Source organism: Synchiropus splendidus, chromosome 9 (assembly GCF_027744825.2).
Source record: "Synchiropus splendidus isolate RoL2022-P1 chromosome 9, RoL_Sspl_1.0, whole genome shotgun sequence".
NCBI lineage: Eukaryota > Metazoa > Chordata > Actinopteri > Syngnathiformes > Callionymidae > Synchiropus > Synchiropus splendidus.
The window spans coordinates 22,878,958-22,906,561 of NC_071342.1; the positions used below are offsets into that span (position 1 = coordinate 22,878,958).

General features: G+C 49.8%; 1 protein-coding gene across 1 annotated transcript; it reads left to right on the top strand.

Annotated features, from left to right (window-relative positions):
* The first annotated feature begins 11 nt into the window (after positions 1–11).
* pdzd8 (PDZ domain containing 8) lies at positions 12–27,545 on the top strand. The gene is made up of 5 exons (XM_053874953.1): positions 12–1,244; positions 6,267–6,392; positions 10,155–10,257; positions 23,213–23,375; positions 23,439–27,545. Exons 1-5 carry the CDS (start codon positions 382–384, stop codon positions 25,793–25,795), a joined length of 3,612 nt encoding a protein of 1,203 aa, XP_053730928.1. The 5' UTR covers positions 12–381; the 3' UTR covers positions 25,796–27,545.
* The last annotated feature ends 59 nt before the right edge of the window (positions 27,546–27,604 follow it).

Consider the following 27,604-nt stretch of genomic DNA (forward strand, 5'->3'; position numbering starts at 1 on the left):
CGTCATGGAAGGTTTGAACAAACCGATGTTGACCAGCTTTAAAGAGAGTCCGCCGGTGAAAAGCGGCAGACGTCGTGACTGAAGACGGACAGACTTTTCTGGTCAGGTCTTCTCAAGAAGCTGCGGGTTCGAGTCGCCGGCCGCGAGTGGTCGAAGGTTAAGGTCATTCCCAAATCCGGACGGACGTGAACGCTTCATCACCAACGGGCTCGGCGCTGCGTCGTGACGTCACCGGCGCGACCAATCAGACCGCGCGGCTGCGGCTCAGCTCCCAGCAGATGATATGGCAGCTTCGAGAGCAACCAGGTGGAACTGGCTTTGTTAGCGTCGAGCGCGAGCCTCGGCCGGGTCTGACACGGGCGACAGGGACGCTGCGCGACCATGATTTACTTGATCTTGATCTCCGCCTTCTCCGGAGCGCTGCTGACGCTGCTCCTCCAGTTCCTGCTGATCTACCGGAGGAGCCCGGAGCCCGTGGCCAGGACGGCGCAGTACGTCAAAGTAGTGCCGGACACCCTGCTCAGGGATTACTTCAGCAGCCAGCAGGTCGAGCCCAGCCAGGGTCAGCAGCTGGACAAGCAGGCGGAGGCCGCCTCCTCGCGTCCGCAGGAAGCCTCCGTCCCCGGCGGCAGCCCCAAACAGTCGCCGCCCGCGAGACACGGCGAGCTGTCGGATGCGGACAAGCCCGAGACCTGCTGTTTCCTCAACGCGATCTTCTTGTTCCTGTTCCGGGAGCTGCGCGACACTCCGCTGGTTCGACACTGGCTCACCAAGAAGATCAAGGTGGAGTTCGAGGAGCTGCTCCAGACCAAGACGGCCGGGCGGCTGCTGGAAGGTCTGAGCCTGAGGGACATCTCCCTGGGCAACTCGCTGCCCGTCTTCAAGTCCGCCAAGCTCATGAAGCCGGTGCGCATGAACGAGGACGGCATGCCCGAGGAGCTCAATCTGGAGGTGGACATGGAGTACAGCGGGGGCTTCCACCTCGCCATCGACGTGGACCTGCTGTTCGGGAAGTCCGCCTACCTGTTCGTCAAGATGCGACGAGTGCTGGGCCGGATGAGGCTGCAGCTGACGCGCCTGCCCTTCTCCCACTGGTCCTTCTCCTTCCTGGAGGACCCGCTGGTGGACTTCGAGGTCAAGTCCCAGTTCGAAGGGAGACCACTGCCTCAGCTCACCTCCATCATCGTCAACCAGCTGAAGAGAGTCATCAAGAAGAAGCACACGCTGCCAAACTACAAGATCAGGTACCGCAGTACACGCCACTGCCGGGTCAAGTTCTCATGTGGTACTTCACATGTTCTAGTACTGATGTACACTCACTGATCTGAAGCACACGCTGGCCAACTACAAGATCAGGTACCGCAGTACACGCCACTGCCGGGTCAAGTTCTCATGTGGTACTTCACACGCTCTAGTACTGATGTATACTCACTGATCTGAAGCACACGCTGGCCAACTACAAGATCAGGTACCGCAGTACGCGACACTGCTGAGTCAAGTTCTCATGTGGTACTTCACATGTTCTAGTACTGATGTATACTCACTGATCTGAAGCACACGCTGGCCAACTACAAGATCAGGTACCGCAGTACTCGCCACTGCCGGGTCAAGTTCTCATGTGGTACTTCACATGTTCTAGTACTGATGTATACTCACTGATCTGAAGCACACGCTGGCCAACTACAAGATCAGGTACCGCAGTACGCGCCACTGCTGAGTCAATTTCTCATGCGGTACTTCACATGTTCTAGTACTGATGTATACTCACTGATCTGAAGCACACGCTGCCCAACTACAAGATCAGGTACCGCAGTACACGCCACTGCTGAGTCAAGTTCTCATGTGGTACTTCACACGCTCTAGTACTGATGTATACTCACTGATCTGAAGCACACGCTGGCCAACTACAACATCAGGTACCGCAGTACACGCCACTGCTGAGTCAAGTTCTCATGTGGTACTTCACATGTTCTGGTACTGATGTACACTCACTGATCTGAAGCACACGCTGGACAACTACAAGATCAGGTACCGCAGTACGCGACACTGCTGAGTCAAGTTCTCATGTGGTACTTCACATGTTCTAGTACTGATGTACACTCACTGATCTGAAGCACACGCTGCCCAACTACAAGATCAGGTACCGCAGTACACGCCACTGCTGAGTCAAGTTCTCATGTGGTACTTCACATGTTCTAGTACTGATGTATACTCACTGATCTGAAGCACACGCTGTCCAACTACAAGATCAGGTGCTGCAGTACACGCCACTGCTGAGTCAAGTTCTCATGTGGTACTTCACATGTTCTAGTACTGATGTACACTCACTGATCTAGCTCGGACACGCACTAGACTCAGTGCTGTATAAAACTTTTAAGGGAGGTACCGGAGTACATGCCGCTGCTGAGTCAAGTTCTCATGTGGTACTTCACATGTTCTAGTACTGATGTACACTCTCTGGTCTGAAGCACACACTGTCCAACTACAAGATCAGGTGCCAGAGTACACGCCACTGCTGAGTCAAGTTCTCATGTGGTACTTCCCACGGTCTAGTACTGATGTACACTCACTGATCTAGCTCAGACACTTGCTAGACTCAGTGCTGTATAAAACTTTTAATGCCAAGTATTAACTGTCAGGACCAGCGGCTACAGTAGTAGGTGCAGTAGTGATACACAAAAGTGCATGTTCAGGCATTGATGTGTGCTCAGCTAGATTGAACACGCAACCACAACAACAGGTGGTGGTGTAGGTATACACCAGTGGTGGACCAGGTCGGGTGCACACGTGGACATGAGCAGGTGTTTGTACACACGCAGCCATCAGATCACCTTCTAATACTCACAAAGCCAGAGGATCAGGGCTAACACATCCACGGCTGCAAGGAAAGTCAGCCACACACACACACACACACGCAATGACCGCAAACACAGTTAGAGATTCACACACTCACAGTGAGGTTAGTCACACACACACGTAAACACACTGCTCAGGCAGAGGCCGTGACATCAGCATGGACGCACCACTGAACAGTGACTGTGTACCTCAGCTGAACAACAGCTGCAGGGGTTGAAGTACACCTCAACCTCTACCCACTGATCAGACAGGTACAACTTGTCAGTACTACTATGTTACCTGACAAATACACAGCTTGAAGAGCACACACACACACACACACACACACACACACACACAATTTGAACTGATGGTGCTCACACACACACACACACTATAGATCCAGATGTGAACTCCTCAGACACGGTCTGTCAGAGCTGACCTCACTGTCGGGATGTAGCTTCACAAGTCAGTTGGACTGGTGTTGTCTGTGTTGGTTCTGAAGGCCCGACATGAGTCTGACACAGGCCGCTGTGTTGTTGTTGACCTCCCTCAGCCAAGCTAACTAGTGGGTTTAGGTCGTGCTGCTCAGGACTGACTTAGACTTAGACTTAGACTTTCTTTATTGTCATTGCACAAAAACATATCACTATATTATGGCAACGAAATTTCGGTCTGAGGCCTCCGCTTTCCAAAAACAAAACTATATGTCCAAAAATAAAAAAAAATATTAGATAAATACTAGTCAAGAAGATGAACAAATAAACAGTATTGCAGCTACTGTCTAACATTCAGCAGCCTGACAGCACCCATCCAACCCAGACTTGAACCTGCTGATGTTGATGCCTGTGTCTGAGTGTTTCTGTGGTGGCTGTTCCTCCTGTGGGAGGCGACGCCTTGAGACACTTTTGTTTGTTTGTTTGTTTGTTTTGACGCTGCTGAACCAGGTTCTCATCCAAACAAGAGAAGCCTGTGTGTGAGTCCAGGTGCCTGTTGCCAGCAGTGGTTCCCTCAGTGCTGCGGCACCAAGGCAACGCTGGCTCTCTGACTGGCACCAGGCGGGTTCAGGTGTCTGCTCCTGACTTTCCTCTTGCTGTCCTGCCATGTAGTTTGGGTCAAAGGTCGTCAACAGGTCATTGCTGTGAGACCCTCCGGGAGGAGGCGTGGATGACATCAGCAGCACCACTGTTGTTTTTCATGTCGATTGACGCAGCAGCAGACAGTGCTTGCTTGTGAAGCGGTGGCGCTCATGTTAGCATGACTCTTGGCAGGCTGTCCCTCGTCTCCTTACCTCAGGAAGCTCATGTTTGTGCCACCTGCGTCAGCCACTCTGCCATGTGTGGAAATATGAGCCTGGTTTGAGGGGCGGGTCCATCACACCTGATCCCAGGTGTGACACCTGTTGGCTCAGTCGTGTGCGGATGTAGCGCCACTGCAGGTTGTTACGTGTTATTCCCTCCCTTAAGATGAACGAGACCATAGACAAGAAAGATGGGATGTTACGCAGGTCCAGGAATTGTGTTGTACTCGAGGTCAGTGACCTCTGCCATTACCCTGAAACTCCAGTCTGGCTTGTGGAGGGTTGCAGCTTTTAGCCGGTTAGTAACATCAGGTACCAAAATTTTTATTTTTTTTGATTTGTGGGAATCCTGTTTTTATGACTCTTAGTGTCAAATACAGTGTTTACAACTTCAATAGAAATCAACTGAGAATACAAACACAAGTCCAGCAAAAGTAAGTGAGAGTGCGGTGGTTGGACAAACTGACCTCCTCGACGTATCAACAATGACCCGAGGGTTTGTTCTAACATCTGCGCTGCAGTGGCTCCTCGAATCCCAGCTGAGAAGCAGAGGTGATGTGCGACCGAGCCACGTCACTGAGCTGCGACTGCACCTCACTCGTTGGTGTGAGCAGCAGAAGGTTTGTGTCTGAGCTCCGGACCGAAGCTCTGGCTGCTCATCATTACATCATCTCCGCGCAGGACCTTGGGATTTGCTGAGTGGCACAGATGGCAGCTGTGTGGGGTGGGGTGGGGTGTGGGGGGGTGAGACTGGCTGGAGGTAATCCAGGCTCCCACGCGGCCTTGCACACTCACACTCCCTCTGAAACACATCTGAAGCCAAATCCCGTGATTGTCGAGAGCTGACCTCCAGTCAGTGTGAGGATTCAGCGTCCCGAACACGCCATTGGTGGATGGAGGACTTTCTGATTGGCCCTGAGTCTCTGCACAACAGCAGAAGTTTCAGTGATTGCAGTGTCTGACTCGGCTCCCACTGAAACCCGGGCTGTGCTGTCACAGAGTTGGCAACACCTTTAACACACCTGACTACATTATTTTTGGCCCACGGCTCCAAGTGAAGGAGTCATCAGAGAGCTGGGATTTTCGGGGTCACAGAGCTCCCATCAAGTTTCCTGGCATCAGCTGCTCATCTCAAGAGCAGCGTTTAGAGGGTGAACTCTGAGTCGTAACCACTTGTCTGACCTCTCGTGTGTCCACGGTTGCAGAATTACGCAGCGCACGTTCGTCATCAGTCCCTGTCTAACGTTGATGACCTCACCACCGCGGCTGTGCTGCTGAGTCGGGCGCTGCATCCCCTCACATGTAGCTGAGCTTTTCATCTGGCCCGCGTCCCAAGAGAGAAAGTATCTGGAGCCCAGACTGCAGAAACAGCTGTTGGCCGATGCTGAGTCCCTCTGACTGCTCTCACTCTGTGGAGAGTAGGGATGGGCCATAACTTACCGTACACCATATACCTCCAAACACAGTCTCCACCAATTCTGCATCTCACAATAAACTCGATAAACACGCTCATCATAAAACAGTTTCAAGAGACTGTAGTGTCCAACACATGGAAGAGAAGGAACATGGATTTATCCTGATTATTATCGTTGTCGCTGACATTAAAACATTACTTCTTTTGTCCATATCACCCATCCCTGCTGGAGATTCAGAGCCAGGCTTTGTCTCATCAGTGTCGGTGTTTCACAGACAACCGAGCAAACCATGGTGCTCTCCAGACTGACTGAACCGACTCGTTTGACTCGTTGTTTCACCTGGATGTCGAGCCAGGGGAGAGAACAATGAGGCGACGTGGCAACTGTTGCTCTAAAGGTCAAAGATGTCAGCGAGAATCGCGAGATTCTGACGACCTGTTGGCTGAGCCGAGAGCAGACTCTCTCTGGCAGGAAGTGGTGAGACTTGATGTCGGCCATGCTGCTCTCCTCACTGTGTGAAATACTGAAACAACACTTGAGTAGCACTCAGGACGTGAACATTCCATTTAGCACTTTCTGCTTTCTCTCTGACGTCACTCTGAAATGTGTCTGACTGTAGTCATGTGATGGTGGCATTGCTATTTGCCAGTGTCCTCCAGATGCCGTGTCTTCTGATCTAGGCCATGTCTTCTGACTTGACTTTTCCCTCTGCCCAGGTACAAGCCCTTCTTCCCGTTCCAAGTGCAGCCTCCTCTGGGATCAGTGTGCGACGCAGACCTGTCGGTCCACGACAGCCGGCTGGTGGAAGGACGACTGAGAGTCTCTCTCATCGAGTGTAGCAGGTCAGACTTTCCCTCTCTACCTCCGTTCTCCCGTCTTGGCTCGGTTCCTTCTCTTCCATTACACTCCCGATGACGTCTCTCCGAAGGGACTCATTTCCTTTTCAAACACTGTGTGAGATACATTAGATGTGAAGGACTAGAATGTCCAGAGATTGTGTGGCTTGTCTCTCACTTGTAGAGGAACCTGAGCCCACTGTGTACTCGTCTCCTTTGCATCTCCTCCCTCACACACTCGCAGTAGGAGCGAACAAGCCACTAGAAAAACACAACTTGGAGTAGGGCCTCCCTCAGTCAGGTGACCCCACGCAAGGGTCACTGGTGTTTGAGCTTTATCTCTGCTCTCTCTTCATGGACCGCAGCCAGGCTTTTAGCTAGGGTTTTGAAACAGGGCGTCCAAAACCCCGCCCCCAACCCATAACCCCGCCCCTAACCCCGCCCCCTCCCGACACACCATGTCAATGACTGACAACTAACAACTTGCTTTGCAAAAAAACACAGCACATCTATTTGTACCACTTGATAAACAACAAATAAACAAGCATCTGACTCAATTCCATGCCGTGAGTGTTGTGACTCGCGAGATCACCGCAAGATTACGGCAGTAAACAGAGATGGTGACCGCGATGACCCAAATACAGTTGCGGAAGCTTCAAGAATCTGTGAATTTGGATCATATTCGGTGAAATTACTGGGCGGAAACACAATTTCATGTAAACCAGTGAGATGACACTAGGATTTGGGCATTATACAGGCGCTAATAATACATTTAGGGCGTCCTGCTGAGGAAACAGGGCGTCCGGTGTTGAGTCCTGGAGGGCGTCCAGTTTTTCTGAAGACACCCTCTAGCTAAAAGCCTGACTACAGCGGCAGTTAGAATCTCAGCATCGAGGCGCTTCTTGCTGGGAGGAAGCTCTGCCGTTTCTTTTAGTCACGCAGACGGTCTATTGGAAGACAGCAACACAAGTTGGATGTTCACCTCAGGGGGATCAAAAGCCTCCTCTGTGTTCGAGGTGCATGTGATCAACAACACACCACAGACGTTCTGTGTTTGACTCAAGCATCTGACTTCAGTTCCCCGCTGGCCTTCATTTGTGATCCCACTCTGAGTCAGCTGAAATAGTTGCACAATCTCCCGTGTCAGGAGGAAGCGACTCTGTTTTCACTTGCCATAGGTTTCACTTCACAACACCACGTCCAACTGTTTCCACAGAGGTGGTCAGAACTCCTTCCTGACCATGGTCACACGCTCACACACCCATGCTTGTATCGCTGTTTTTGTGGGGCACCTCTCATTGCCATAACCCAGACCTGTGCAAAGTGCAGCCCGGGGGACAAATGCGGCCCTTTGACTGTATTTGTATGGCCCCCCTGGATCAGAGTCAAACTATAAAACTGACATTGTTGTTGTCTGACAATTTTTTTTTGTTCATTATAATGCAACAGAAACATAACTTTCTCGTTTCGTTGATTTTCGTAATTGTTCGTCTTTTCCATTAGCTATTTTAGGAGTATTTCTTGTCCCTTAAAATACATCAGAAATGAAAGTATTTTGAAATGTATGAGACGCGTCGAGATTCTTTAAATGGAATGTGGTTTAAATGAAACAAGCCAACATTTTCTGTGCATCTCTAAAGACTGACTTCACGATCAGACATGATGTCATTGCTTCATTTTTATTTTCAATTTTCTCTTGCCCTCCTCTCTTTGCGTTCGACGGCCCCTCTCAACGGTCACGATATATAACCTGGCCCCAATTTTGTTGCCCATCCCTGCCATCACCCTTCCCCCAGCCTCTCTTCCTAACCATCCCAAACACATGGCTCACCTGAAGCAGGACTCTGAACCAAACTGGAACCCAGTTATAATGACCCATTTTGTAGTCTTCATCCTCAAATTGTGGGTTAACCCTGTGGGGACTGGTAAAAATGTCCTTGCAAGTCGGTGTATTCCCAAGAATTAGTGCTCACCAAAACAAATGGCTGAACGCAACCTTTACACTTAAGCAAACTAAAACCTAACTGTAATAACTGTGCTATTTGGTAGTTTTAACCCTCAAAATGAGGCTTGACAAAGTGAGGTCCTCATACAGGTTCTCACAAAGATAGTACACGAACACACCCACACACAGTCTTTGTCCTAAGCTGGCTGTTTAAATTTTAATTGACCTAACAGTCAAATCAATTAGCTCAGGCTGATGCAGAGAGTGAGGTGTGTGTGTGTGTGTGTGTGTGTGTGCGTGCGTGCAGGTGTGTGTGTGCGTGCGTGTGCGTGCGTGCGTGCGTGCGTGCGTGCGTGTGTGTGTGTGTGCATTAATGATTCACATCACCCATTATGACCTCCCTGTTTGTCCATCCTGGCTGGCAGAGTAACGGTGTGGTCGGTTTATAGATGAGTGTTCGAGGGTGAATGACTTTTGAACTCATGACAGATTGAACTGTTTGAAGGAACGATGGAAACAAACTCCACCGCCGCGTGTTCTTGCCAGCAGAGAGCATCCACCTCTGTTAAAGAGTTCAGAAGCAGAAGTCGTGTGACAGGAAAGTGGTCCAGAAATCTGTTGTTTTTTAATGTCAGTCAAACCTGTCAGGTTCAACTGCAGTTTTTCTAGGTGACTTGTGTGACTGAAGTTATTCTGAGCCGCAATGAACGGCACGATTGTTGGATCTGGGTCATCACTTGACTATTTCTGGCCACGCTGACTTGCAAGGATCCTCAGAAGTTCCTCGTGTCACACCTCCGTCTCCGTTTTCTCTCGGCTGGAGGAGGCAGACTGGTGGCCTCATGTTCTGCCAAAGATCCAGGCTCAGGGCCAGCGCTGGGTCAGGCTCAGGTGGAGTCTGGCACGACACCAACCCAGTATTTGTACTGTAGCAACTTGTCTTGTCCAGCAGAGGGCGCTATCCTCTCTCTCTAGCTGAAATGCATTTTCTCTCTTCATCAAAGAAATATGTACCTAAAACGACAGTGACATAAGAATAATCGTCTTAATCATGCTAATAAACATCAAGAATGAGAGGAAACAGGACAAATAAATAGATAACAGCCAACGTCGGATCATCGGATTGTCTGCCTCAATATAACGTTTCTCCAGTCGCTCTCACCCCGATACGCTATTTTCCACAATGGTCATAATGTTGTGCTGCGTGGTGCACATTCACGTGTCTGTAGTGGGGACTTCAACACAAAGAGGACTTAAACGCGCGAACACGCCCGGCTGACCTGAGTCCGTCACTCGCGGCCAGCAGGGGGCGCTGCCGTGACTCCATGATCCGGTGCGTCTACGTCATCATTGACCGGTGACCTCCGAGGCTGACCCCACGGAGGCGCAGTCTCTTCCATTTGCACGTGTTCTGAGTCGATAATGCAATTTAGTCGCTGGATCCGACTCTCTGAGTGACTTATATTGTGTCTCCCTCTAGTGGGTTTCTGAGAAAGACGTTCTGGAATAAAATAAAATAAAATAAAATATTTAAGACGCAGTCGCACGAGTTTATCAAGTGAGAATTATCAACGACAACGTCACATTACGGCAGCCGGGGGCGGTAAAGTCATAATGTAGCAGGAAAGTGTGCCTCCGAACACGGTGCTGCTCTTCACTGACCAGTCCAGCAGAGGGCAGCAGACTGCAGCTCACCCGCCAGTCATCTCCTGAAGTTCAGGAGACGCTGATGATGGGAGGTGATGATGAACACCTGGAGGAGAGAGTGATGGAAGCGTGAAGTCCCACCAGTGGAGTTGATGTTGTATCTGATGTCCCCACAGACTGTTCATCCTGGGCTCCTACGACAGAGAGACGTACGTCCACTGTACCCTGGAGCTGAGCAGCCACCAGTACAAGGAGAAGACTCGCACCTCCATCAAGCAGGTCAGTGCTGGACTATGAGGGCGCTCACTGACCTTCCAGCCCTTGGTGTCAACCCTCATGTGAGCAGAACACAGCAATGGTTGCATCCAGCCACATCAGAACTGATGCATGTTGGGTGAATCTGAATGACATGGAGGTCCAGACATTATATGAGTGTCTGGGATTTACTGGGTGGTTCCTGAGTGTTTCTCCTTATTAGTAGATGAGTGTGTTAATATCACAAATTGAGATCCTTGTCAGGATACAGTGTGGGTTCGACTCATTGCCATCACCCTTTCCCCAGCCTCTCCCCTGAAACCTAACCATCCAAAAACGGGCCTCTGAAGCAAACTGAGACAAACTCAGCTATCTGTAATATGTGTTTACTTCCACAGTTATTTTTTAAACTCAGAATTCGACGCTTCACGTTCTCGGTGTAAACACTGAGAAGAGACGGCAGAGAGGCACCAGCCGGCTGAGCCTCACCACAGATTGTGCAGTGACTCTCACAAATGTAATGGCACTGTGACTCGCTGTGCTCTGCCGGCTGATGGTCAGATTTTTTTAGTGGAGCCTGAAGGCATCTTGAGCTACTCGGGGTGAGTGGCTGCAGCAAAAAAACTAGATTATTATGAAAATGGCCATGTTCTGGTTTGACTTTGTTGTGTTTCGAGTTACTGCGTGTGTGAGTAAAGAATGCTGGTGAGAGATTTGGAACATTTAAAACCTTGCAAATCTTGATGGAAGTCAGTGGCTCACTAGCCACTCACCTCAGCGCGCATCACGGCTCTGTACCACCCTGTGGCGAGGTCTGCGGGGGGCGCTGTCAGCAACAGAGGCGTCTCCAGATGGGTGGTGTTTGCTGCTGATGCTTGCTGGTGGGGGACCAACACCCATCATTTGTGCCTTTTATTTCTGGATCAGGGCCTCGGCGTCAGCATGACAATCGCGTTCCTCTTCCTCTCCTCTTAAATGCCACGTGTGTGTTATTGACGCCTCGCCGTTGTCATCGTGCTGATGCGATTGTCCGTGTCTGACATTTGGAGCGTCGCACCAACAGTCAGCCCCTCTGGCAAACCTTTTTCTAATCACTGCAATTTTGAGATATTGCTGTTATCACGAGGAGCCTAATGAGCGTTTGAGCGGGAAATGTCAGCGCTAATTACCGGACACACACACACACTTATGACTGGCATTTGGAAGATGATTTGGTTTGTGATGTGGAAGTACGACGCCTGTCCAGCAGAGGGCAGCACTGACGCACTCAGTTCTTCTGCTCTGACCACACCACCCTCCAATTCTATTGGACTGAGCCAGTGCTTCTCTCTAAATAGTATCATTTATCTGTAAAATTGTCATAAGTACTCCTCTGCATAACTTTGTATTCTTGTTAACATTCAATGTAATATAGATCAACTTACAATGAAGAATAACTTTATTGACATTGTTTTTTTTTTTTAAGTTAAAGTGCATCAACTTGCCTGAAATTTAAAAAACAAAAATCACAAGTGGATGTGCAGTTACACTTTATTCTCGTACTGCAAAAACTTTGCTTTCCAATTTGAGGACTGGACTAAGATGGGTGTCATGAGTGAAGGTGTTCTAGAGAAAGGAAAGAACGTGAAAGTGAGAAGTGAATGCAATGCAATCACTTGAAAGTCCCCACAAGTCGTGAAAGTTTGGAAGTCTAAGTTGAATTTTCTGTTGTGATGTGAAGCACTAGAGGAAAAGCGTGAAAACAAACTAGATTTGACTTTGCTAACTGGTCGGTCCTGCTACTCATGAGCTCGTAGAGTGGGAGGTGACGCGTGTGTGAGGCTACATAAAAGTTAGGTTTGAAAAAAATGGAAAATGCCGGAGACGTTACATTGATTTCAAACATTAACTGAGCTGTAACAAGTTGAGCTGACATCACCGCTTCTCTCGCCATGAGAGCGGCTCTCTGAAAGATGGCCGCCCTCCACAGGTGCGGTGGTCACCTTGTTGATTCGGTTCATCGATCATGCCACAGCAGCTGTTTGAGCCGGTTATTGATGGATGGATTTATCTGTGACGCGCCTCACAGCCATGCTCCTTCACGCTCCTCACCCTGGCCACTGCCGCTGATGCTCCGGCAGGTGAGCGGTGAGCCGCACCTCTTCAAAGTGGCTTTATTGTGAAGGCAGATTCTGGTGGCATTTGCGGCAGAGATACCACTCCGCCAGGCTGGTGTCAGCAGGATTAAAGGCTGTGGCGTCTGCTAAAGGTCAATTCTCCAGGAGTGTGTTCCGTCCACCAACAGGTGCTGGTGAGACGTTTGATTCTCACACGTTTGATGCCTTCAGGGAGTCGTTCCAGGTCTGTTTTCCTGAAGAGCCACGAGCTGTTTTCCACTTTGGACAGTGGAACACGAGGTTACTGCTGAATGGCTCATGATGGCTGAACAAGCGTCTGCTGTGTGAACCGGTCTTGAGGTTTTGGTCATCAGCCTGAATGCTGACGTCTCAGGGTCCTGTCAGAAAGACAGAGGAAGTGGAGGTCTGGGGCCGAGAGGTGTGCCAGAGCAGCAGCTGCAGCTTCAAGACGTCAGAGTGCGGACGTAAGAGTGCACGTGAGAGTGTGCATGGAGCGCTCCCCAACTGCTTTTGTCCGCTCCAGCCGTCACTCATGACGGCAGGGCCAGACCGTTGGATGTGTTTGCACATCTGCCCGTGCGAGCTGATGCTCGCTGACAGCCAGGACCAGCCCTACCTGCTCACTGTGTTGTGAAATTGCTGGATGGATGGAGTCGGCAGCCTCCGCCGGCCTCACGGTACAAAAGGTTCCGACCCCTGACAGACATCACTCATCATCAGATTTTATCAAGACCTGCAGGTGGTAGCTGGGTGCTGCTCTGGTCAGCAAGAGCTCCAGGGAGAAGGATGGGTGACGTCAGCAGGAGCAGGTAGATTCAGCTCTGACGGCAGGGAAGCGGCAGCTCGTGTCCTCCTGGCTGGACGTGTCACTCTGAACTTACCAGCAGAGTGAACATGTGAGCATGATGCACGGCACGTCACTCGCTCTAGTCTTCTTGGAATCTGACCCATCTCCGCTACGTCAGTCATCTGTATTTGATTTACTCTGGTCCAGACACAGGTCCTGGAGCGACACTGACCAGCAGAGGAAGCGGACCGTAAATGAGACTTCTGTCGGAAGATTTGTCTCAAACGGGAAAACATCCATGAGCGACTGACCCCCCCCCCATCACTCTGGGCTCATAGGGGCCATGCTGATATTAGCATCTTACACATCTGTATCTGTATCTTTGTGAGGACCTCTCATTGCCCCAGCCTCCCCCACTATTGGTTCTCACAAGTATAGCTAAACCAGGTACACACACACACACACACACACACACACACACACACACACACACACACACACACTAAATCCACAGCAAGGTAGTTGTTTGATGTTCCATTCCTGGTGTATTTGTCTTTAATCTGCCAAAATAGCCCATGAAAACAGCACACACACACACACAAACACACACACGAACAGAGGAACATGAACACACAGACACACCTTAGATGGACGCCATCATGTAAGCCGACAGACAGACACACTTTTGTTCTTCAAGTCATTTGAACTGAGGATGGAACTGAATCTGTCCACATGTTGCTGCCGACAGCACCAGACCCTCCTGCTTCAGCAGGAAGATGGTGTTGACGCTCTCTTAAACTCGTCTGCTCTCAAAGCGCAGAAGTGGCTCATATCTCGGTCACGTCACGTTGACCTGTTGACCTGCTGTTGTCAGGTGGTATCTCAGCAACATCTCAACAGGGAAACAAAGAGCCACTCGACGTGTTTGGAGCCTGCAGCCGAGCGAAGCGTCGCCTCTGGCCGACTCGTCACCTTCGCCTCCTTCTGCTGTGACAATTACACACGGCCTCTAATTCAGTTTGACAAACGGCGGCCTGCGCAGCCACCAGCAGATTAAGGACATGAGTGGTGGCTCCCACAAGCTGTTTGCTTCTAATCGCTTCTCCCGCTGATCAATTTAACTCGGAGGAAACCGAATTGAGCGGCCGCCGAGTGCATGACCGACGCCGCGGCTGCCGCATTACCGATTCTTTGCCATTTTCATTTGCGCTGATCCAATATCGCGGCCGCTCATTAGCAGGGAAATGACCGGTTTATGATGGAGTGAAGGAACCTTCCTAATTCCTCCGCTGACTCGCCATCACTCAAATTCTGATCCGAATAACTCGTGACAGAACCGCCTCACCTCCACAAGAGCGCCGGGACAATTGAGTCCTCCAGTCGTGATGAGATAAGCTGAAGGGCCTCGCGACCCGGACTGGATCACAGGAAGCCGAAACTTGGATGTTACGTTCAGAATGTTGTGTGGTTTCTTATGCACCTTTGTGAGACCAGCAGGTGGCAGCCAAGTCCATGTGGAAGAGCGTTGCTGGCAGATTCTCCTGTTGATGATGCAACTGGTGACGTCAACATCCACTCTGTTGTCCTGGCTAGCCAGGATGGGGCGGGCGGCTCACTGAACCAGATCGTGGGAGCGTAATAAAAGTGGCGCCGGCAGCAGAGTGGCGAGCATCTTTGAGCAGGAGAGAGAAACCAGACTCCATATTTATGAAATTACCCAGAATGCCTCTTTCCATCTCCTGGGATCTGACAACTCCTGGGACATCTGTCTTTCCTCCCCCGCCAGGCCCCGATTGTGACTGAAGCTACACACTTGGCTTCTCTGGACGAACTGGTTCGGTCCTCACCTGCACTCGATCTGACCGTCAGCCGCTCGGTTGGTTGAACACCCGGCTGTTTCCGGCGGGTCTGAGAGGGCACCCGTGAGATCCATACGTGGGGGGGAGGAGGGAGGTGAGCGGACCTCTTCCCTGTCACTGCACTGCTGCGTAATTGAATCTAATGCCACATGTCAGATGGATTAGTGTTCGGTTATAGGGTACGAGTCGCCGAGGGGCGAGTGCTCAGATACTTCCTGCCACTTCCACTTAGCGGCCCCACCGTGCTGATGCTACTGAGGGTGGGGGGGCCGTGACCGGCCTCCACGCAGGTCTCTGCGTCTCCAGTTATGGGCCCTATTCGCAGTGGCTCACAACTCGATCTTGTCTTCATGTTGGAGGAGTGTCTCACCCAAATTTTAAGTCTCTCGTCCCTTAATGTCTAGTCACCCGAACTGTCAACGTGTCGTCGGCAAATCAAATTTGTTCCGGAGTGTTGCCAAGTCAGATGACCCGCTGACAGAAGTCACTCTACCCGTCTCAAATTCCAAAGTAGGTCTGCCTTCTCTTGATGTAACCTGGATGACACCCAGCAAAGACATTTGGCTTCAGGATTTTTCCTGCCGATCACTGATACCGATCACATGGATTGACGATGAATTAGTAATCAGATTGATGAGACCTTGTGTGTACATGATGTGAAAAAATTAAACCATTATTTCGTTCAGACGAAAAATAAAAAACCTTGCAGAATGCAGCAACTATTCTGTCAGAAGGACAAGTGAAAAACATTAAACTTGATGTGAGTCGTCGTACGCTGCATCTGACTCCACCACTTGCCAATTCGGTCGTTTCCGTCTTGGCATAAACGACACCTGAGAAAGGCGGCTCAAGGCTGCTGAAATGAATAATTATTTCTTATCATTCCGAATGTCACGATCGGACCGCTGGGTGGTGCTAAGCGTCAGTTGCGCTAACAGCTGCTGAGGAACCAGCGGTCTCACTTTCATGAGCCTGGAAAACTCTCCGTGCTCCGTCACGTGCTGGCCTTTGAAATGGCGCAGCATTGTCCCGTGCACGGGCTGCTGGATGCTAACTTTACATGACAGATTGAAAGAAGCTCCACAGCAGACATGCTGCTGCCGAGGGAGGAGTGGACGCATCACAGTAGGGCTTCATCAGAGCGCCGGCTGTCACAAACGTGATCAGCAATGACAGGTAGTGATCGTCATCCACCGATCACGCTGATATCAGTCGATCATAATGGTGGCAGATCGATCGATCCCCGATTAGGTTCATTGGGAACTACACAGTTGGTGAGTGCAAGTTGATCCAGTGGTCCTCTTGAGGCTCATTCTTGACTTCCTTTATCAAGCCTGTTTTTTAACAAGGACAACTGCAGCTCACAAACCTGAAGCCTCCGTCCTCACTGTAGCTTCAGTGCACCACTGGCCATGCAGGTCGATCTGCATGTGGATCAAACGAACTGTCAAAAGCAGCAAGAACAAACAAGTTGTTATGGAGACGCAGCTAACAAAAAGACGCCGGGCCTCATTTGCACTTGTATGGCCCGGACACCCACTCACTGACAAGCCGCCATTGTGGCCGCGTCAAAAAATAATGACCCGTTACATCATCGCAAATATTCTCCAAATCAATGTTTCCATGGCGCAGGGGGCTGAAGGAGCCTCACCTGCTATCTAGCTGGCATTTGAGTTCCCTTTGAGCTGGCGAGTCCACCGCCGTCCTCACGAGATGAAGCTGCCTCACAACTCAAGTGTCCTTCTGCGCCTCCACTTGAAACTGTAACATTTGCTTATCGTCTAGCATTTACTCACCTTTTCATCTTGTTAGCGGCAAATAGACCGGCCAGCGAGTTTGTGAGTGTACAATGGTATAGGACGAGGTTGGAAAGAACATCCAGCCTGATGAAGTCATCCTCATCCCTTGGTCCTGTTGAGCCTTGTTGTGTCGTGCGCATGTTGGTCATGGAGCTCAGAAAGTTACACGTAGTTTGTAGAACCAAATATGGATGTGAAAATCTCATTTGTGCTCAAAACCGTCCCTCCTGTTGAGACTCTCTAAGCCAGCCCTGGGCAAAGTGCGGCCCGGGGGCCAAATGCGGCCCTTTGACTGTATTTATGTGGCCCTCCTGGAGTCAGAGTAAAACTATAAGACTGACATCGTTGTTGTCTCTGACATTTTTGTCTTGTGCATTGTTTTTTTGTTCATTATGATGCAACTGAAACATAACTTTCTCGTTTGATTCTTTTTCTTAACTTTCCGTCTTTTCTGTTGGCTATTTTAGGAATATTTCTTGTCCCTTAAAATACATCAGAATTGAAAGTCATTTGAAAATGTGTGAGACACATCCGAATCTTTAAAAGGCATGTGGTTTTTTCATTTTCTGTGCATTTTAAAAGTGTATTTTCATAATTGCACATGATGTCATCACTTGATTTTTATTTTGAACCTCCTTTCTTTGGTTTTGACGGCCCCGCTCAACGGTCACAATATACAACCAGGTCCCATAGGAAATTCAATTACCCACCTCTGCTGTAAGCCATGACTCAATAGAGCGTTTTAGCGATAAAGATTCTTCAGCAAAACTGGTTTGTTCTCATAACCTAAATAAATATCGTCCTGTCAAAAGACCTGATGATGCTTGGAACACATTCTTACTCTTGAGGTGTCGCACTGGTGACTGTCAAGAGTTGGAATGTTCGTTTTTTTTCTACCTCTTGAGTACTCACTTGATACATAAAATTTCAATTCCAGATCATTCTGAACTTTGATTTCTAATGCTCCACAGTCCAAACTAAAACAAACCACTCTCTCAGCTTTAGATGTGTAATACATTTACAAAAGTGAGAAATAAAACACAACACTCTCTACTCTCTAGTTTACAATGTTTGTAATAATTTAACAAAGTCTGAAAATAAAAATTTAATAAACTGAAGTACAAAATAAGTTAAACTCTTAACTCTCGCTGAGCTTCATGCAGAGGTCAAAATTAAAACGTAAATTTATAACAGAGCTTTAACTTTTTCAGCTGCTTAACTCATTCAAACTGTTTTCCGAACGTCCTCTTCCAAAGTTTGCCAAACCGCGGTGGTATAGTGCCATCTAGTGGTAATTTTTTCATTGTCTTGAGTATCGGTGGCTGGTATCGACAGCCTTCTTGAGTACTGAGTACATGGAAAATACTGGTATCAGCCCCATACGATACCTAGTATCGGTACTCGCGAATCAAGAGGACGTCTAGAAGTTGGCCTTCGGAGTTCACTTGAATCATATGTTACTTCCTGCGGCATTTCCTCATTCTGTTCAAACAGGTTCAGATGCGGTCATAGGTTGACTTAAGCTCTTACCCTACAAATACGCGGACAGTCTTTCCACAAAATGTATTCTGATCAAAGATTTAACCATGTTTGCAAGAGGCTGTCTGGTTCCACTGCAGATTTAGATTCAATTCTGTTGAATATCCGACAATTCAAGAGTGAAGGGGAGGCTTTGATGCTGGGATCGTAGCGAGGTGCAGCGTCTCTGATGGTGAGAAGATGGTGTCTACAGTGAGATCTTTGTGGTGTATATCTCTGCCTGAAGAGGTGGTTGTGCTACTCTTTTCTACTGTTGAGTGAAGCCAGTGAAAATGCACATTTTCCATCAGAAAACTCAGTTTGTGTTGGACGCTGTTGGGAGCAGTGGGTAGCGCTGTTGAAAGGTTGAGTTGTGCTGCGCTCTCGAGGCAGATGTGAAGTCAACATGAGGGGTGTTGAGTCCTTTGTCTTGTCAAAGGCTAATGGAAGCGCGTGAGGAACTTCCAGTGTCAGAGGAGAGGACGACCTCACAGGATAGAGACAGAAGCTTGGAATGCCATGGCCACAACAACAACTGCTCAACACATGAAGGAAGTGCAGGTGAAACTGCAATGAGACCGATTGACTTGATCCATCTTCGTGTGTTGATTATGTGCATCCCATTTGTCAAAGCTCTTGTCAAGCGTGAGATTCTGCTCTCTCATTTCCCTGTAGTCATGAGGTGGATTTCAGGCTGCAACGTGTCCAGCTGTCCCACGCTTGCCACCCTCCCTCCTCTGTCACCTGCCTCTCTGGCCTCAGGTTTGTTTGATCTGTCCACCGCTGCTGTTCCTTCCACATTCACCGCAGCCCACACACCGTCACTGCATCAACTTCCTTCCTGCGTCGCCGGGTTTTATCTCTCTCAACGTGGTTGCCGAAACAAGAGCGGTGGCTCATGTAAATGGAGTCAGTTCCCACTTTGATCGGTGATCTGTCATTTTGTCGTCTCATACTCATTATATCTGAAGAAATATGATTTGATTCTGAGTTAGTCACGTACTTGATGTTCCCACAGTCGCTGTGTCTTAGGTCTTTTCTGTTCACGTGATGATCGGTGCTAAAGATAATTCAACAGCCTGCTGCTTTAAGAACGTGTGTGAATATACTTGAGCCGTGACAAGTGGAAAACATTGTGCCTTATTTTACTTTCCGTTATTTATTGGCCCAAGTGATGAGCCGTTGTGTGGGATGGGTATTATTTTTTTGAATGATTTTTTCAAAGCACAGAGATGAACGTGTGTAGGAAAGGTCGGGTTGACAAAGCTTGGTCTCGCTTTGTTTTCCTAGTGACAGAAAATACTGTTAGTTAGTGCTCAGGTACGCGCCGGTGTCACCACCTGTGTGAATGTGCAGTGGACGGCTTGGACACACGCGAGTCACTATCAGTCTGAAGCCTGTTTGATCAACACCACACGCCCTTTACTGTGGAAGTGTGGAAATCAATTGAAGTTTATTCCACATGGCATCACAGTCTAAACCCCTTTTTACGAACACATATAGGCAACGGGCCAGATATGGCCCCCGGGCCGCACTTCTTCTCCTGTGTGGTGCTGTGTGAGATCAGCTGTGGGGTTTCATCTCATCTTCCACAGGAACATTGGGAAAAGCGTTGCAGTTTCCCTTCTTGGTCTTGGTCTGAAAGTGTTGGTTTCAAGGTGAGTTTGTCTGAGGGTCACAGAGATCACAAGCTCCAGGTTGTGCGTCGGAGTGTGAAGACCGTTGTGTTCTGTCCAGCGTGACCACGATGAAAGCCGGAAAACTGCGCCGCAGCTTTTCTGTCATTTCCCCGTATTAACCTTTCATGTTGCTCAGATAAAACGTCTCTCCGACGGCTGCTTGTCTCCGAGGCCAGCGGCCCAGCGCTGCCTGTTGTTCAGTCGATGTTAATGACGTTAGAGCTCAGCAGAGACAAAGCTCCTCTGCAAAAAAATTTAAGCCTGCAATTTGGAAGAAGCCTCACGGCGATGCGGCCGTAAAGAGCCAGAGCCAGCGCCAGCGCCGGCCCGCTTCATTTGTCACGTGAGCTCAGCTGCTGGAGAGAGCAGACGCTCAGGTGGGCGGGGTGGACCTGTTTGGACCTCGGTCCGTGGATCACTGAGAAACCAGGGTGGACAGCAAGCTTGGAAGCAATGCCGTGCTAATGGCCACGTTCGAGAGTCGAGTTATTAACTCTGCATAATTGCTTCAACGGAGACAAAAGCTGGAGTGAGACCTTCACAGTCAATGTGTCACCTTTCAATGAGAACGAAAGTTGATTTTGCGTGGTGTTGAAGGGATCGATTATTTCATGGTACGGTTTTCTGCATGTGTTGGAGCCAATGTCAGGAAATGCCTCAAGTCTGACTTTGACTCTCATTCTACAGGGAACCTTTGATCATGACACTGGTCGACTCTGAGTCTCTGGATCCCTGTTTCTTTGATGAGATGGAGTGGCCCTCATAGGTTCTCTGACGCACTCGTCTGCCTTGGTTCACATCAACACATGCAGCTCTCCCGCTGCCAAGGTGAAAACAGTTGGATATTGGACAGAGCTCCGCTCCGGTCTTGGCGGCGGCGGCGTCCTCTTCCGTGTCCCCATTAGGCTTCACTGATCGTGGACACACTCTCACAGGCAGTGCTAATGCTACGAGCCGCCATCAGTTAGGGACTGCTGTTGGTTTGGTTTGGTTGGACGCTCCAGGGATGTTTGTATGAGCTGTGTTGTTGTAGCAAGGCTTGAGCTGTGTTCCGTTTGGGGGTGTCTCCAACCCCTGACCTCAAGTAGTTCATACTGATTCAGTCACCTAGTTATGTTGATGCCTTGTGCTTTCTTCCTCTCCGAGTGTCCCAGGATACCTGTGACAGAGATTTCTTCTCAGAGGTCACATGACCCCGGCGAAGCCGCGGCTGCCCCTGCTCTTAATCTTCAGCGAGAGGTTTGCAGCCACACAGCTGTGGCTGAAGAGCCGGAGAGTCCCATCATGCCGGCTCCCGTGTGTGATTAGGTCCCAGCGGTGATGTGCCTGCACATAGATTGTCGGGTTTAGGAGACGGACCGCGCCTCCACTTGTGCAGATCCTGCTGGGGAACAGCTGCCCCCGGCTCACGGCCGCGGCGCTGTCAGCGACACATTGATCATGACATGCTCATTTAGGCCTAAATAAATAGATCCATAACGTGCCAGTGTGAAATCTCAGCGCTTATGCAGAAAATCAATGAGTGCTGCAGCGTTGGTGAGCAGAGGAGCGGAGCTGGGTGAAGTCCGCTGCTGGAAACAACACACACTGCTGTTGGGGAAAAAGAAAATATCAATATAATATAATTCTAATCTCTCTCTCTCTCTCTCCCTCTCTCTCTCTCTCTCTCTATATATATATATATATATACACACACACAACAAAAATGGGTGAAAATATTTAATTTTATTTAATTTTAATAAAATTTTAACTCTCCAGACAACAGGGAACCTTTGTCAGTGCAGGAGTTCCTGCTCCACTGATCCCACTGATGCACAAGACACGTGGCAGCTAGGATGAGAACAACAACAACAAACATGGAGGAATGTGTTACTTGGACTCATGGGGCGCAAGTTTCATTTTAAGACAAATATTTTCAAGACGTTGAAAGAGCTTTAGTTTAAATAAGGTGATATAAAAACTTGAATATAGCTACCATGGTGATTTATTGTGCTATTGTCAAACTGATGCAGTTGTTTAAATGTATGTATGGGTCCATCATCTGATTCAGTAATGTACCAAATTCATTCAAATTGAAAAATGTGTCTTCTTGTGGCAAATATTCTCATATATATGTCTCATGGAATTACATTTAAAAGGTCAGTCAAAGAGGTTCCCGATCCCTGGGCTGAAATGTCCTCACAAGAAGGCGGCCTGTCAAGACGTGGTCCTCACAAGTATGGCAAAACACACACTTCAACCTACTCGGCAGAGCTTCTGCTCTAACTTGATCACGACTTCCACCGGAAACACAACCGATGACCGCGGTGGAAATGACGGTTGTTTGTCTCTGTCCGCTCCCATCGTGTTGGTCGACTCCTGTCTTAGAGTGAAAAACACCTGTTCGAGGAATCCCGCCCCCCGCTGTGCTCTGGGTCTGACAACACCACACATCACAGCGGGATTAAATCAGCCGCACCGGCATTGAGCGTCAAACCTCTCCCTACTGTACGAGTCGCTTGATGGACGACCTGTCGCCGCTTGAGCAGGTCACCTCTGCATCACTGGCGTGACGTGGGTGATGTGTGACTCGTGAGCCGTTATGAAGGCAGAGGGCTTAATTGCAGCACTTTCCTTTTGCTCGCACTTGTCATCCTCCCAGACACAGAAGCAGTGGATGCTTTCTGTTGCTGGAGTGGCTTTTCTGCTCTGCGTTTGTCGTGCTTCGTCCTGCTGAGGAGGGTCTCGATAAGCATAAGGAACCAAACCTGTCAGAAGACAGAATGATGGAATAGACCAGAGGTGGCCGACCAGACACAGGCTAAGAGTTTTACTGTGTTGCTGAGCAGAGCCACATGCTACAAACATGTCAGGCTGTGAGGCTTCACATCCCTGTGTGTCACAAGGTTGCTGGTTCACGTCCGGCGTATGTCTCTTGTGCATGTATATTTAAAATCCATACATTTTACCGTGTTCCTCCTGGAAATATCAAGCAGTGTAGATAAAAATGTGTGCCATTTATTTGAGCTCTTGAGACCTTCTGGTTCAACTCAACTGTCAGTGGAGTGAGAACAGCTATTCTCAGCTTTACTGTGTGTCAGGTCAATACTTGACTGTGGTCACACGACCGTCTTTGTTAGCTTTGTTAGCATTGTTCAGTTGGAGTCTCTGGTCTTTAGCGTTTGCTGTGTTTATTTACAAGACCTTTTGGATAATCTTTTATTTTCTTTGCCCTCAACAGACCGAGGTCTTTAAGGGATCCTGCGGCCACGTGGGCATGACCTTCCGCCACGTGCCTGCCAGCGAAGGGGATGTTGTCCACGTGAGCATCGAGACGGTGACGCCTAACTCCCCCGCAGCTTTGGCTGATCTGCAGCGAGGCGATCGACTCATCGCCATCGGAGGTGAGTCAGATCTTGTAGGAACTCTCTCATAGTTTTAACTGCAACTAAACGTGTGTGTTCCAGGTATCAAAGTGACGTCATCGGTTCAAGTGCCCAAACTGTTGAAGCAGGCTGGCGACCGAGTGGTGGTGCTTTATGAAAGACCTGTGCGCCACCAGAACCCTACTTTCGGCACCTTGGGAACTTTGCAGGAGGGCTTTGGGCAGATGGAGGAAACAGGCTTCGTACCTCCGCCTGGGGGATATGAGGAGGACCCCGCCCCAATCACCACCCTGACAGACATGACAGACAGCAAAGACATGGACTCTGAGTTTGAAGAGTTAATTGTTGAATCCAAACCCAGCCAACCTGGTGGCCTCAATAGTACTGTGAATGCCGCCGACGGCAAGGACGATAACCTGCTTACGGTAAACCAAAGCCCCAAAAGGACTGTGGCCAACTTGGCCTCGAAGCCCCTTGGTACCATATCACCCATTTTGAATCGCAAGTTAAACCTGGTAGGTCTCCAGTCGCCGCTCAAGCCCCAGCCCAAAGAGTCACCCAAACCCTCCCCTCAGAAGACATGTTCTGAGGCAGGGGAAGGTTTGCAACGCCCATCCATTCCTCCACCGCCTCCCCCCTCCCGCCCACCCGTGCCACCCAGACCGCAGATCAAGTTGACGTCAGCGGGTTCGGAAAGCAATCTTTGGGAAGGATCAGAATACAGTACGTCCGCTAACACTTTGGTCACCCCTGTGATGACCTCGGTCACGGCCGTTGAAAAGTCTCCAGAGAAAGCGCCGCTCAGTGGCCCTGTAGATGACAAGGCCGCAGTGGAAAAGGCGAACATGAAACAGGGTGAGGCCAAGCAGCTGACCAAGCCTGTGGAGTCCAGTGAAGAGCTTACAGGGTCTTCCACGGTGGCAAGCAGCGGTAAGGTCGAGGCAGCAAAGGAAAAGGTCTCCGAGATCCCCTGCAGTGCACGAGACAGTTTGGAGGAGCAAGGTCTCTGGGAGTCCTCAGAGATCTTGTTTCGCAATCAAACCGGACGCTGGTCCAAGGCGTCCGTGGTCTTTGAGGTGGAGAGTAACTACAAGTACCTTAATGTGGCCCTTTGGTGCAAAGATCCCTTCAAGCTGGGGAGTTTGTTGTGCCTGGGTCATGTCAGTCTTCAGCTGGAGCATGTTGCCCTGGAATGTATGGCCACGTCGTCGGCTGAGTACCAGAGCACCTTCAGGCTGGGGCCTCCTGAGCCGAGAGCCAACGTGAGCCGCACCGCCCTGCGAAGCCTGAGCACCCACAAAGGCTTTAACGAGAAGCTTTGCTACGGGGACGTGACGCTAAACTTCTGCTACCTGGCTGACAGTGAGCCTGAATGTCTCGGAGCACAGGTGGAAAGGGAGCGGGAGGGGAGTCTCTATGACGAAGATCTGAGGGAGAGGGAGAAGGACAATGTCCCCGCAGCGCCACGTGACGACCTGGCATACGGTGCCATGCAGCTGGTGGAAGTTCGACACAACTTTCAGGACACCCAGTTCCAAAATCCAACCTGGTGCGAGTACTGCAAGAAGAAGGTGTGGACCAAGGCAGCGTCCCAGTGTATGATCTGTGCCTATGTGTGCCACAAGAAATGCCAGGACAAGTGCCTTGCCGAAAATCCCTTTTGCGTGGCTGCAACCGAACGACGTGGAGCTGATCCTGAGGCGAAATCCACCATCAACCGGGCCACTACTGGCTTGACTCGGCATATCATCAACACCAGCTCACGTCTTCTCAACCTCCGCCAGGTCCCCAAGACCAGACTGGTGGAGCAGGTGGTTGACGCCGTTCCCGGGACTGTGGAACCCTCACCCAAACATACGCCTAACACATCCGACAATGAGAGCAGCGACACTGAGACCTACACCAGTGGTGCCAGCCCCTCAAAGAAGCCCACCGGCTCCAGTGGCAGCAGCAAACTGGTCCGAAAGGAGGGAGGTCTGGACGACAGCGTCTTCATCGCTGTGAAGGAGATCGGCCGCGACCTGTACAGAGGGCTGCCCACAGATGAGCGCTCCCAGAAGCTGGAGCTGATGCTGGACAAGCTGCAGCAGGAGATTGACCAGGAGCTGGAACACAACAACGCACTTCTGCTGGAAGAGAGGGAGGCGACGGATGCCAGACACAAAGCCCTGATCGGCACCGCCCTGGCCAAGTCCGGGGAGAGACTCCAGGCCCTCACGCTGCTCATGATCCACTACCGTGCAGGCATCGAAGACCTGGAGTCCGTCGAGAGCACCTCGCCATCAGAGCAGCAGGGCTTCAAGGGCAAAGGCGACGGCCTGGAGGAAGAGGCCTTGATGGGGACGGAGGTGTACGACAGCGACATCTGCAGTCCCGTGGACGTCCAGCTGCTGGATGACATCACCGAAGAGCAAATCTGCGTGGAAGCGCTTCACTAGATGCGAGCGCCGAGGAAGTGGCGAGGGCACTCGCCTCCCTCTCGAGTCGTGGTTCCACCATCATCTTCTTCCGGACATTGGGGATGTATTTTTTAAAGTAATGTGTCATTGTTATTCATTTTTATTTAAAATCAAGGGGAAATGTCAGAGTTCATGTCATGATGTGAGCAACTCGATGCCATGTCCTTTTGTGGGGTTTGTAAGGGAAACTTGGATGTACTGTTTTTACCCTCCATGGTGAAGAGTCTCCGTTGCTGAGGTCACTGGTTCAGATGAATGAAGGCAACGTGTTATATTCTCAGTCAAATTGTTGTTGTTTTTTGTCCTGAAGCACTTTAATGCCGTTTTAGACCTTGCAGACCTTAGCAGCTCCTCAACCACCCGCTCTTTTGTTTGCGTTCCGTAGGCCAAATAACCACGTGTCGGACTTCTGTTGAGTCTCATCCCTCTGTGGTTTTAGTTCACGCGATATTATTCCGTCACATTCCTGAGCGAATGAAAACATTTCACCCACCCTCCTGCCTTCCCTCAAGGTGTTCACCACCTGTCTCTATCTTTCATTGACAATCGCTCCACAGCCTGCGCTCGCTCTAGACCTCAGTGTTCAGCAGTGGTTAACTCTAAACTCAATTTGTTTTGCTCAGCAAATTCAAATATTGATCCTGCTTTTGATGTTGAACGGCCAAGTCACTGAAGTGACGTGATTTGTGACAGAAGCTTCCTTCCTCCTCAATGGGTCTGAGCCGTTTTTTTTCCAACCAGCCGGAGTCGGAAATGAAATTCTGACGGCACTTGAACACATCACCTCTGGTAGACACCGGAGAACAAGTGACAGGTGGCGAGCAAACATGGCGAGACTCCCAGAGGTGTGTTTTCATTCACTCAGAAATCAGCTTTGAAGAGATGTGGAAATGGTTTACAAGTCCGGACGAATGTTACTCTGGCTGGAGGAACCTCTCGTCTCTCGCCCTTTGGTGACAACACTGCTGCAATCCCCAATGTCGCCTGTGCCCTGATGAATGTATGGGATCTCTCTCCGTCCGTGCTGCTCTGTCCATTCAAGTCCTAACTTCTCCTACAGTCCCAGACGCTCATCATCTCGGTGGTCTTCAGTTCGACTCAACCACGTTCTGCGACGATATTTCCTTCGTCGTCATTGCGAGGAAACATCTTAGATTGAGGAGTCAGCAGTTGCTGGTGTCTTGGTCGAGCTCATGATCTCAGATTGACGCGGTTCACGTTTTTGTCTTGCATGTCCACAATGAAATGGGTTTCTCTCTCACACACCTCCAGATGCTTGTAGAAGACGTGGAAGCCTTCCTCACGTTCATACACAGTCTATACATTGGTCTGTGTGGGTGCCGAGTCAGCAATTGTTACAATTGGATCAGAATACAGTACGTCCTCTGCTTCTGCTTCTGTACGCGCTCGGCTGCTGCTCGCCGCTTACTCCTCCTCCTCCTGAACATCCAGATTTTTGTGCAATATTTTTGTAAGAAACGATGCTGATAATCAGAACTTTTGAGTTGAGAGCGCGCGCGAGTCTCTGGGGACCAACAAACCCGATACTTGAAAGGTTCTTTTGCTTCTCCTGCTGGTGTTGCTGCTATCGTGACCGTGTTCAGACACCGATGCCCGTCACCCCCACTGTTCGGCTGAACCCCCCCCCCCAGAGCTTCTTGCAGGTCAGTGTTGGATTTGTACGTGTGAGAGGCTCGTGTGATGAAGCTTTACTGTACATAAATAAATAACTTCAACAAATGCTTGACACAGTGCGTTCTTCCAAGATGGACACCCTGTGAGGTCACG